Genomic DNA, 12,291 nt, shown 5'->3' with positions numbered 1-12,291 from the left:
GAGAGAGAAAATACTCACCTACCAAGTCCACAGAGGAAGCTTTTCATGGCTGTCAGACGTGCATGTACAGCCACACTGACTCCACTCCACAGTCGCACAAAACGGCACAGGCAGAGCAGAGGGAACCTAGTGGGCGGGGTCTAGCTCACATGGGGCCGAAGTTCGGAGCCCCATAGCGCATCGGCGGCCACTGACTGACCACTATGATTTTTCCGCCCTCACCCTTCAGCACCCTCAGGCGGCCATTTGACTTGCCTTGCGGTAACGCCGGGCCTGGACCAGCACCGAGTGGTTGTGCACCTGTGCACAGCCCTTATGAAGAGAATGCTGGCTAATGTTCAGGGCTCCACCTGGGTGATAGGAAAACGCCACCCAGGAGTCAGAGTGGAGTCCAGTGCAGCAGGGTACAGCGGGTTGAAAGAACCGAATGTGCAGGATAGCACAAGACTGAGACTGTCTGGAGCTGCAAAATGCAGAGCCAGGAGGCTGGATGGGCATGTGCTGCCAAAAGATGCTAAAAAACCCCTGCAAGGGTAATTGCCTTGTTTTTTGTGAACTGTGATTTAATAAAAATGGGCGAGGAAGCCCTTGAATGAAGATTTCAGTGAGTTGATGCGTTACAGATGCTCCTCGCTTAACGACTTACCTGTTTTGCGACCACTCGCACTTACGACCGCCCTCCGAGCGACCTCCGACCTCGCGCGTCAGTGTGACGTGTCGCCGGGGGAAGTGACGTCCTCTGATCTTCACTGCGGGTCCCGGTGAGTATTTTCATTGCCCGATGTACAGTACACTGTTCGGTACTGTATATCTGCAACGCTATACAGTACTGTACTAATGCAATACAGTACTGTATAGAGTTCCTCACTTAACGACCAATCCGTTTAACGACCTGGTCGTAGGAACGGAACTCGGTCGTTAAGTGAGGAATACCTGTATATAGATATCTATACACATATACAGACAAAAAAGGACTATGCTAAGCCTAGAAAAATAAGACATTTAGCAACTTAAAAGTCTGGGAGAATGATTCCAGCTGCTTATACCCTAAGCAGGAAAGTACTTAAAGAGAGACTGTCTTTTTGCCCATTCAGTGACACAGTCTCTCTAAAGACCCACTTAAACTTACTTCTGCAGCACTCCCCTTCCTGTGATGGACTACAATCTCCCTACAAATTAGTGAAGTAAATGTGAGATTGTAGTCCATCCCGGGAGCGAGCTTGGAGCGGTGACTACTTTACAACACACACAGGGACCAATGGGAACAAAAGTAGCCACCCTTCAGAAGGGAGGACAGTGTCAGCACCAATTCAGAGATGATTTGAGGATCTACAGCCAAGTGATACACAAATAAGATATATTTTTGTCGATAGTTAAGGGAGAACAATGAGGTGAGTGATTTTCACTTAACCTCATAGTTTGAGCCGATGTGTGACAATGAAACTGTCACATGTCAGCTCTATAGATCGTGAAGTGAGCAAACGCATACCGTCGCTTGCTCACTTACCCCCCCCTCCTCTCCCCGCAGGGATTTCCCCCCCCCCCCCTCCACGCTCCGATCCTCCAGCGCTGAGTGGAGGAACAGACGGGGAGGGGGCGGGAACAGCTGGCTCTGACTCTAGATAGGCAGAGCCCGCTGTCACTCACACAGCTGGGTGGATCTCAACATTGTTTGGATCCGTCCGCCTTCGGTGCTCTCAGTATATAGCGAGCTGTAGCTTTGAGCCATGGGAGTACACTAGTATATGTCCTCCGGTGAGTCTTAAGAGAACTACCCCATAGTTCTCTTTTAAGGTACTTGAATGCATTTTTAAGATTTAACTCCTGAGTTTAGTGTCACTTTAACATCCTGGGGAGCAATAATCTTTATAATGAGGTCTCATAATAGAATATCTCTCACATGTTACTAAGCTTGTTATGAGCCCCTATTGGCTAGTTATGAGTATGGTAGAAATGTAGCTAGTATGATTTTGTACTACCTATATTCATTTGCAATGGAAAAAATGAAAACTTGTATGGAAACCTAAAAAGTAAGCAAAACAAATGTATTTTCCAACCAGTTTAAAAGTTAATACACAACGTCTTTCATCATAAAGCAAGTAATTCAAGACTACGGCAGACCTTGTAGAAATATTTTGACATTGCCGGATGGCTCTTGTAAACCTAATAGTGAATATAAAAATTTAAATGATTCATATTTATTTGCAGTGAATATGTTCAGAGGCGGAGTGATTAAATGGAAGACAGTCTGTAAGTAATGATAAGGTGTGAACTGAGCTTCTGCGGCACACAGCTATATTACGCCAGCGCATAGGAACTCTTTCTTTGTACTCTGCATACCTCAGATAAACATTTTCATGCTCAGCAAATATTTTGCAGATGTTCTGAAAAGTGTAATTGCTTTTTCTTGTTTTACTGTTTACAGGAAGAAAAAAAACTGCTTTGCACCGGCAATATGTGAAGCGTGGTAAGGATAGCTAAGAATTGGCTATAAGACTAATAAATTGCATTGTTATTATTAGTATAAAAATCTTAAACGGACATACTTTGCTTAAAACCCCAATATCTGCTTTCCAGTGAATTATAACAATGGCAGCCTGCATTAAAGGTAAACTTAAAGTGACACTAAACTCAGGAGTTAATAGTTAAGGTACTTGAATGTATTTTTAACATTTAACAAAAATGTATCTTATTTGTGTATCACTCGGCTGTAGATCCTTCCATTCATCTCTGAATTAGTGCTGACACTGTCCTTCCTTCTGGAGGGGGGCTACTTTTGTTCCCCATGGTCCCTGTGTGTTGTAAAGTAGTTACCGCTCCAAGCTCACTACCATGATGGACTACAAACTCACATTTAGTTTACTAATTTGTATTGAGATTGTAGTCCATCACGGGAGCAAGCTCGGAGTGGTGACTACTTTACAACACACACAGGGACCATAGGGAACAAACGTAGGCACCTTCCAGAAGGAAGGACAGTGTCAGCACCAATTCAGAGATGATTGGAGGATCTACAGCCGAGTGATACACAAATAAGATACATTTATGTTAATGGATAAGTTACTTGAATGTATTTTTAACATTTAACTCCTGAGTTTAGTTGTCACTTTAACTAAAAAAACAATCTGTTTTCCATGGTTGCTGAGAAGTTGAATCACATGGAAGGCTCTTACATTTTTGGGAACAAAAATGTGAGGCAGTCACCAAAATTCCAAGCTCCACCCAAACACACAGCCCTTCCTCAGCTAGGCGATAATCTCAGGCTCCCCTGAAAGATTATACCTAAACTGTATATAAAACATAACAGAGGGGCCCAGCTGCAACACACTGACATCTTCGGTTAGCTCTTGTGGGAAGGGGAAATATCTCAACATGGCCATATATAAAAAAAGTTTGCTTCAGATTTGTTCTTTTTTTTTAACTTGCCACACGTTCGAAATTTGTATATTAAAAAGAAAAACTGCAGTCAAAATTATGATTGATTTAATGCATTCTTCAAATATTATCTGCATGTTGTAATAAATCTAACAGAAAGACAAACTGTTTAATATGACACACTGCAACCTCATCAAATACATAAACTGAGCATTTTTCAGTCTGCGCAATCTGTTCTTTTTGATGCATTTCCAAAAAACTCAGTTTGAAAGTTATAAAAAAAAAACATTAGATTTATCAATAGATATGATTAGAATAGAGAAACAACTGGATTTGATTGAAACATATACATGATGTGCTAAGGGATAAAACAATGAGTGGTTCGCCTAAACCAGAAATGGACTTTTGGGTGGTGCTTACATTTAAAGGATACTTCCGCAAAAAAGAAAGATCAGATTGTATGGATTAATTTTTCTTCCATGAACCTTAGAATTGGAATTTGAATCTCTTCATATAGGTTTATGGTTCCACCCACCTTTCCTATCCCTGGTTCCAGCCACCTTCCCTGGACAAAGATGTCTCCCCTCTTGCCAGTTCTGTACATAAAGACCAACTAAGTCAAATAAGTAGATATGTAGTCACATACACTTTGTATTAACAACCTTCATTCTCATAGTCTTATCTCCACTTTCCTGTTAATGCTGTATATCAGAATAGGCAGTGCTCTAATGCAAAAAAAAAAACAGGCCAGGCACACTCCTTCTGTGCAAAGTCCATGGAAAGACATTGGTGTTGAAGGGTGTGGCTGTTACTCAGCTATGCTGTGCACTGCAGCATGAGGAGAGGAGACTGCACTTTTAAAAAAAGTGTATTTTTAAGCAGTTCCAAGCACAAATCTGTCGTTAATCATGACATGCAGGGGTAGAGGACACTACAGGTAAAAAGGACCTTAATTGGGCCTTAATTCATAGCATCGAGAATATATAGCAGTGAAACTACTTTGCTGGCCTAGGATTGTTCCAGAAAAGGAAGCAAAACTAAAAACTCCACTGGGTAGATTACTATTTAAGCTCTGTCCTTCCCCTTCTGCATGTTCCAATGGCAGTGCTATTGGAATAGCCTGTTTGAAGAGCATAGTGCTACAGAAGAGCAGTTATTAGCCAAAAGAGTCGGTGTGAAGAGTGATCTATGAAGAAATAGTTGAATGGATAAAAAAACATATACACTTAACCTTGTAGCTTTTTAGCGGTCATTCATGTCATAATGTACACATTTTTGTGCATTCAGATGGAATGCAGCACACTGCCTTAGACAGTCAATGCAAAATTTAGTGAATGGTATTTTTTTTTAGAAATAAGTCATAGTAAATTAAATAAATAATGATGATATGTATATATAGATATATATCTATATTTTTTTAACCTCTATATATGCTAAAATATGCTCTGTATGTTATCTTTCATCTGTTTTCTTTCTGGGAGACTACTGTCTTTCCTAAATGTCACATTCTGTTCTGTCCTTAATTAGCACTAGCAAAGGTGACTGTCTTTGTGCATGTCAAATATCCACTTTAAACAACACTACATCTATTATAAACATGAAAAACACAGTGTCATGATTAAGCATGGAATGCGACATGGGATGTTTTTCAAAAAACTAATTTTCCTCTATGTCGTTGTTCATATGATGCACATTCCATTAAAGAAACCCTTATATTAAGTTTTTCAGACAAAGTGGTTCAACAGCAATCGCCATTCGAGCTTCCCTTTGATGTCTTACATTAGCACAAAAAAAGAAAAAAGGACCAAATAGCTTCCAACTTTGAACCAGAGCAGAATGATCTCTCATTAGTCTACTCATATTGCTTCCAAAATTGATTTTAACAAAGCACTCCACTTCCGCCGTAATGTGACTTGTCAGGCTTTTTCACATCATGTTTTTGAGGTTCTGAATTGTCACATAGTTTTAAATAGAGTAACACTATAGCCGTATAAACAGATTCATTCTCAGTGATGGGTCTTTCAGCTCTCATCTCTTGCTATTTGCACAATGCGTAGCAGCTTGCTGCTTAAGATTCACAGCACAGAAAGCCGGAGAGGAAGGCAGAGAGCCAGCAACAGGACCAAGTTGGCGAAAGCTACAGATTATTTGTTTTCAAGACTACATGACACGTTACACAACTGCAGGCATAATTACAGCGCAGCAATAATATACCCAGTCCCATCTTGACACAATCTCCTACAAGTAGAATTCAGTATAGGGCAGACAGAGAGGCCAGGGAGGATAAATGGTTTTAGAGGATGGATGGAACAAATGTTTTAGAAATGTTCTAGTTAAAAAACACAAAGCTTTTAAACATGGACTTTCACCTTTTATCCACACACTTCCTGACAATTTTATTATTGTCTTTTAGAGAAGCCAATTTGTGTGTTAGAGTGTTTTTAAAACGTTACTTCAAATATACGGATCCTTAAGTGAAATGCATGTTAAATATCCCATCAAACAAAATGCATGGCATAACCCCAGTCCATTCATTCCTACGTTGTCCGTACTCATCCACAAGTGCAAAGTCAAGGCCAACTGAAAGCAACATTTCTGTAATGGGTGGGCCAACATTGACTTTTTAAGTATCTACCTCTCCTTCTTCCCTCAAAGTATTTCAGTGTTCCAACTATATTCTTCAAAGTGTAAAATAAATAAATAAATACTCTACTCTATATATGGAGCCTTGATCTTTTATGGATATAGCAAGCTGGGTAGATCATGCTACTGCCATCTAAGAAAATTCTAGGAAGTCTGTGTTTATTAAAGGAACCAGGATCACCGACATAACTGTTGCAGCTGAGGTTCACTCCCGGGGCAGCCAAAAGACATTCTACTCCAAAACCCTCTTTTTTATCACTCTTGGATATGAGTGCAAAGGCAAGGAAGACAGCACAGGTACATTTCCCTAGTCTGATTAAGCATTTTTTTTGTTCCAATTCACAATCCCCATCAGTAGCAGTTGTTAAAGTGACACTAAAGATAGGAGTTAAATCTTAAAAATACATTCAAGTACACTATCAAAAATGTTTTATCTTATTTGTGTATCACTCGGCTGTAGATCCACAAATCATCTCCGAATTGGTGCGGACACTGTCCTTCCTTCCTGAGGGTGGCTACTCTTGTTCCCCATGGTCCCTGTGTGTGTTGTAAAGTAGTCACCACTCCAAGCTAGCTCCTGTGATGGACTACAATCTCAATAGAAACTATCCCCCCCCCCCCCCTCCACCTCCAGAAGTAAGGACAGAGTCAGCACCAATTTAGAGGTGATTTGGGAATCTACAGCCGAGTGATATGCAAATAAGATACATTTTTCTTAATAGTGAACTTTTATGCATTTTTTAAATTTTACACCTGAGTTTAATGTCACTTTAATGTATATGTGCTTACCCTGAAGAATGGGTCATACTAACGCAATCAACCCCATTGCTTACAAGCCTACAACAGGCAACTTAGGGTGGCAGCAAGGATGTACAGTTAACATTACCAAAGTCAAGAGTGATGGAGAGCTAGACATGATTCTTGCATTAGGGTGATAGGGCCAAGTGCCATGCTGCAACCTGTGTACCTGCCATTCCCTACCCCAAATTGAAATATTATTTCATTAGGACTGACACTAGAACTTATATCTATATTTTAGTTTTAATGTAGGGAATGGTTAAAAAACCAGTCCTTTTTTGCATCCCGTGTTTTTACGGGGAGATCTTACTTCACTTCTGGCATCTTAGACACAACTAAGAAGAAATCTCTTTACTTTAATGCAAACCTTCTCTCTGGTGTTCCCACTGGAAAATTTCCCCTTTTTTCCTGTTCTAATGTCAACTTAAAATGTTGCATTATTCTCTTTCAGTGACCAGGATAAACACAAAAGGCCAATAGCCTCACATGCACCAATGCATGGTGGTGATATACAAAAAAATGGTCTATTTGACCCTTCAAGCCGGATCGATCTATATTGTAATTTTTTTTTTGTTAATACTTTTTTTGTAATTTCAGCCTTAAGGTGCCCATACACTGGCCATATTTCGCCCGGTTTTTAATGTACCGGCTGAAATTTGCACAGTGTGTGGAACTGTCGGCTCCCTTTAAGCTGCCATTCCCCGATTAGCTGATCGAAGGAGAAGGCTGGAAAATCTTCGTACAATCAAAGCGGGCAGCCAATGAGCTGCCCTCTCTGATTGGGTATTCTGACAGGTGCTGGCGGCATCTGTCAGAATACATTGCAAACTGCGGCAATTCCTCGATTGTCACACTGGTTGTGCTGGAGGAATCGCATCAATTTTTTCCGTTTAGCTTGCGGGTTGAACGTAAATAGTTGATAGGTGCCTTACAATAATTTATTTATTTTTCTAGTTGGATCAACTGCTTTTCCTACTCACCTGTGGGCGGGGGTGTCCTGTGACTAGGCAGGTTAACTCCAGAGTTTCTCCCTCCCGTATCGTATAGACACGTTCTGAATATCTTTCTTCCTCAATATTACAGGCCAAGCCTGAATGGATAATCCGAACAGTAGGCGGAGCTGTGAAGAAAAAATAAAAGTTATACATTCTGATGACATGGAGTTGATATGAAAGACGAAGTTGAAGTTATCACTCAAATAATGACACAGTCTGGAGAGATGATGCCTTGAATCAGAGTTGTTACTAGATATTGGCAAGGGGCATTGCAAGAGAGTTTCTTTTTTTATTATTGGTGGTCTCGCTGGCTGGACCAGTGTTGTCCATACTGGGTTGTAGTGCTGCTGCAAGCAAAATTTATATAAAGATTGTTTTTCCATGATCAATCTTTCTGTCATGCCCGGGGTTCTGATCCTGCTCTTGTAACATCACAAAAATAAAAATGTAAAAACAAATCTATTTTTGTCTCATTTTTTTCACCATCATCTTCATCGGCCTCCCTGCCTGGCCCAAGATGCTCATGGCATTAATGCCCTTCGCAAAGTACTTTTTCCTAACAATATTTATAGTCAGGCATATTTAGGTACGGGTGCAGGTCAGCAAATAACCCCTTAACCAGTTTACTTGAGTTTATTGGTTCACCCTGTGAATGGATGGTCTTTGGCATACATTCAATTGATCTCTAATGGCCAATTCATTACCAGTAGGCTTAATTTTTATTCTGCTTTTTCATAGAGAAAAACCCCCTCAAACTATTGGCATCATCTGCAACCATTTTAAGAAGATCGCTCATCTCCTGGTCTTAATTCAGGTGGCTTTAGTACCTTGTTTCCAGTTTAATAATCACCTACTACGGAGACACTGACACTTTTCCCTATTATGTAACTGACATGATCTGATGTTTCTTAAAGTTACATTTTCTCGATAAGACCTTCAAGCTAAGCAAGCCTTAAATTGAATAAGTGCTCTCTATCCCGAATTAACCTGAATGTTTTGCATTTACATGCTACAAGCAAATGCAAGTTCACAATTTACAAACCATTGAGCCAAAAGAATAAACAAGTTGCATTGTAAGAAATGTTCTGGTGTCAAAGAATCAGCTGCACAAAGCAAAGTACCGCTGCCCTAGTGGTATTAGAAAACCCAGTAAGCTTTGCCAATTTCAAGTAGGGGTAGCAGTGTGTGAGTGTGTGTGGATCACAAGAGAATGTGCAGCACTTTACAAACCTTTTTCCATGTAATTGGTTCCTATATTTTTAATCTGCATGTATAGTGGTGTGGCTGAAGCTGCCTCCTAATGTTTTGTTCTCAGGATATCCAGAACACTAAGGTGGTTAAGCTTTCATATTCCAGCTAATTAGTCTACACACCTAGAAAGGTAAAGGAAGCCTGAGCTTTGCATAGGCTAACAAAGCAACAAGTTTACTTTCATGACCCCTCACCACAAACACAGCCACTTTTCTTTATGTAGCTCCATTCAGTCAGGAGCGAAGAAAGACAGTGTAAACTCCAGGTCAGAGTTTACCCAGGGTTAAGGATTCATCTACACACAAGTGACAGTACTGGGCCAATCAGTGCTGTCAGAACAACATTTTTCTCCCTACTCCAAAGTACGGGAGTTTTTTTTTTGCACTTCTGGCAGCTGAATTGGGCAGCAAGGCAGTGTAGGAAATGTATTTACTGCTGTAAAGAGGTGCAACAAAGCAAACCTGCTGCTTTGCCCTGCGTATCTTGTATGAAGGCTGAGACAAGATTTTGTTTGTATGATTTAGGAATCTCATTTATATAATAAGTGTTTAGGGTAATTGCTTTAAATAATTGCTGTTGGGAAGTCACGTTTCACATGTGTTTGAAATCAGTCATTATATTGCACATTATTATTGCATATAATTGTATGTAAGTGTAAATAATCCAAACAACACATTGGTGGCTACCATGCATTTCAGATTTTGTGTTCCTTTTTTTATATAGGTTATCCTTTGTGTATATAGAATGTGTGTATTTATGTAAAAGCAAAAAAGTTATATTTTTCAAACAAAGGCAATCTGAATTCTGATTTTCCTCTTTACCAACCATCACCAAGAATGCCTAGGCATTGGTCTTGTGATTGGCCACCACGGTAACTCAGGACATCAGTTTCAGCAGCTAAGGTACTTAAGGGTTTCTGTCCCCACCTTTGGGTATAGTGATTGACAGAATAGCATAGAGTTGTTGTTTTTTTTACTATAGTTCTGCTTTAACACCAAACCAGGGGTGCTTGCTATATATTTACTAGTTTTACTTTGATAGAAAATTCTTCAACTTGTTCTGCTGCTAAATATTGGATTAGAGAAAGACAGGGTAGACAGTACATTTATCACAGACAGTCATATGGATGTTTAGACCTTAAAGCTTGTCTACCAGGCCCAGGTGAGCAGAAGGCATGGAATAAACAATTTAGTCTGGCTTAGGTTCCATTGCTGTGATAATTGCATTTGAGGTTTCCTAAATCCTGTCACTCCTGTGAAAAAGGATTACTGATCATCTACAAAGAGGAATGAGCTCTGAATATGAATCCTTAAGATATGATAAGATCTAGCAAATCACAGACTCTAGAAACCTTGGGAGAAAAGATGTTGCACAGGTTGCTATATACAGTAGCTTTATGTAAGATAACATACAAAAGAAAAAAGAAAGATCCCTAGTAATAAAAATCAACAAACATATAGCAAAGGCTTTTCAGTGAGAGTCACAGCATTGTCCTATTTGGAGGTATCCTTCAAGGATAAATGCAGAAGAGCTAAATGATAGTTTGCCTGAATTCAGATTTCCCCATTTGGCTAATTTTTTTCTTTGAAATATGTAGTCAACATTTTGGCACTAAAAAACGTGACAGTACATGACTGATCCCAAAGTTCTTTGGCTATCATGTCTTGGTTCTCCGATTGACATACCGGTCATCTTCTAACAAAGCAAGGATGGGATTGGCTCAGATCAATTTAAACTTAACAAAAAAAAGTGTACAAGGCTTTATACAAAACAATACAAAAATTCCACAGCTAGTTGGCACAACAAAACTAATTAAACAGTTGAGTTAAAAACACAGGATTTTGCTGCATCATTTCCAAATACATGTAGAGCCAAAATGCCCCATCAAGGTACATTAGCTCAAATAATTGACTTCCTAGCTAAAGGATATGTACAGGAATGTATAAATAAAGAGCAGGCTTATATGGAGGCAGCTAATCCTCCTTAGAAGTATGACAATATACCATAATCATTTTTTAATAAATGTAAGGAATTATGGCACTTGTACTAATAAAATGCTAATTATACTGTATATATGTTTTTATAAATTGCAACCTGAAAGTTACACAACTTATTCTGAAACCAAAGCAATATGTTTGTCAAATACTGTGTTTTCCTGACAATTATTAGTAGTTAGAGAGCAAGCAGGTTCACCTATACTAAGATTTGACTTGCTACAATTGTAGTGATTTGCTCAACACCTCTGGAACTCAACTGGTAACGGGGGTCTTTGAATCCCTTTCCAGTTCAGTCCTGCAAAAGGCTCAATCTCTAAAAGTTGTGAACATATTTCCATAATTTGCCCAACTACTTCCTTATTTGGTACATTTTACATAATTTTAAAACCACCACTGATTTTCTCACTCTCCAACAATAGCATGCTACAGAAGCATTGCCGTTAATGGAGAAGTGGTTCAAAGTTGAGTGTTTGTGTTTATGGCTGTGCTGACCGACTATAGTCCCATAAAAAAATGCTTTGAATATGAACCATTAACTAACTATTGATGTTATTTTTTATGGTGTACTTCACTGATCTACTTATCTTATCATTTTGTTAATTCCTCTTATATAATGCAGATGCGACCACGCTCCAGGCTACCCTCCACTTTGTTGTTAATATATGAACTGAGAGAAAACCCAGCTTTTAACACTTATTTTTTGTTATCAATAGCACACAATCCTAACACTTGTTATTTCTGCTCACTGCTAAATGTAATAAATAAAAAAGTGCTATAAGTTTACATCTTATAGCTTAGACATGACTAATTTTTTTTTGCTGCACAGGTGTTTTTTTTATTCTTTATTTTGTCATTAATTATAACAAGGTAGAAGGGTAGAGAAGAAAAGGAGAGTTTATTTTCATTACAGGTCTGCTTTTATTAAACCTTTATTCAAATAATGAAAGAAGTTGACACAATGTTCTTGCCGTTTCCGTCCATAAGAAGCGCATTGTGTCAGCAGATTGATTTAAATGCAGTAACACCAAGATTGCCAACACCAAGGCAGATGAGAATGAAAACATTGGGTAGGTTATTTAGCAATAAATATAAAGAACTTTGCTCGAAAGAAGTGTAGTTTACACTACACAGAAAGAAACATTAACGCCTCATTCACACTGGTTGATTTGGGATTCCTGCTGCAGGAACCTCCAAGTAGCTTTTTCAGCTTTAATGAGCATTGAGCAATCTTA

General features: G+C 39.2%; 1 protein-coding gene across 2 annotated transcripts in view; it reads right to left on the bottom strand.

Annotated features, from left to right (window-relative positions):
- MDGA2 (MAM domain containing glycosylphosphatidylinositol anchor 2) overlaps positions 1 to 12,291 on the bottom strand; it is a 521,930-nt gene that overhangs the window by 253,961 nt on the left and 255,678 nt on the right. For both annotated transcript variants that reach the window (XM_018563520.1, XM_018563521.1), the window contains exon 2: positions 7,797 to 7,936. In XM_018563520.1, the coding sequence (XP_018419022.1) occupies positions 7,797 to 7,936 (140 nt within the window). The remainder of the gene's footprint in view (positions 1 to 7,796; positions 7,937 to 12,291) is intronic.

The sequence above is a fragment of the Nanorana parkeri genome, unplaced genomic scaffold (genome assembly GCF_000935625.1).
Source record: "Nanorana parkeri isolate BGI_ZX_2015 unplaced genomic scaffold, ASM93562v1 scaffold670, whole genome shotgun sequence".
Lineage (NCBI taxonomy): Eukaryota > Metazoa > Chordata > Amphibia > Anura > Dicroglossidae > Nanorana > Nanorana parkeri.
Note: the sequence above shows the minus strand (reverse complement) of the source record. Positions and strands in the feature narration are given on the sequence as shown.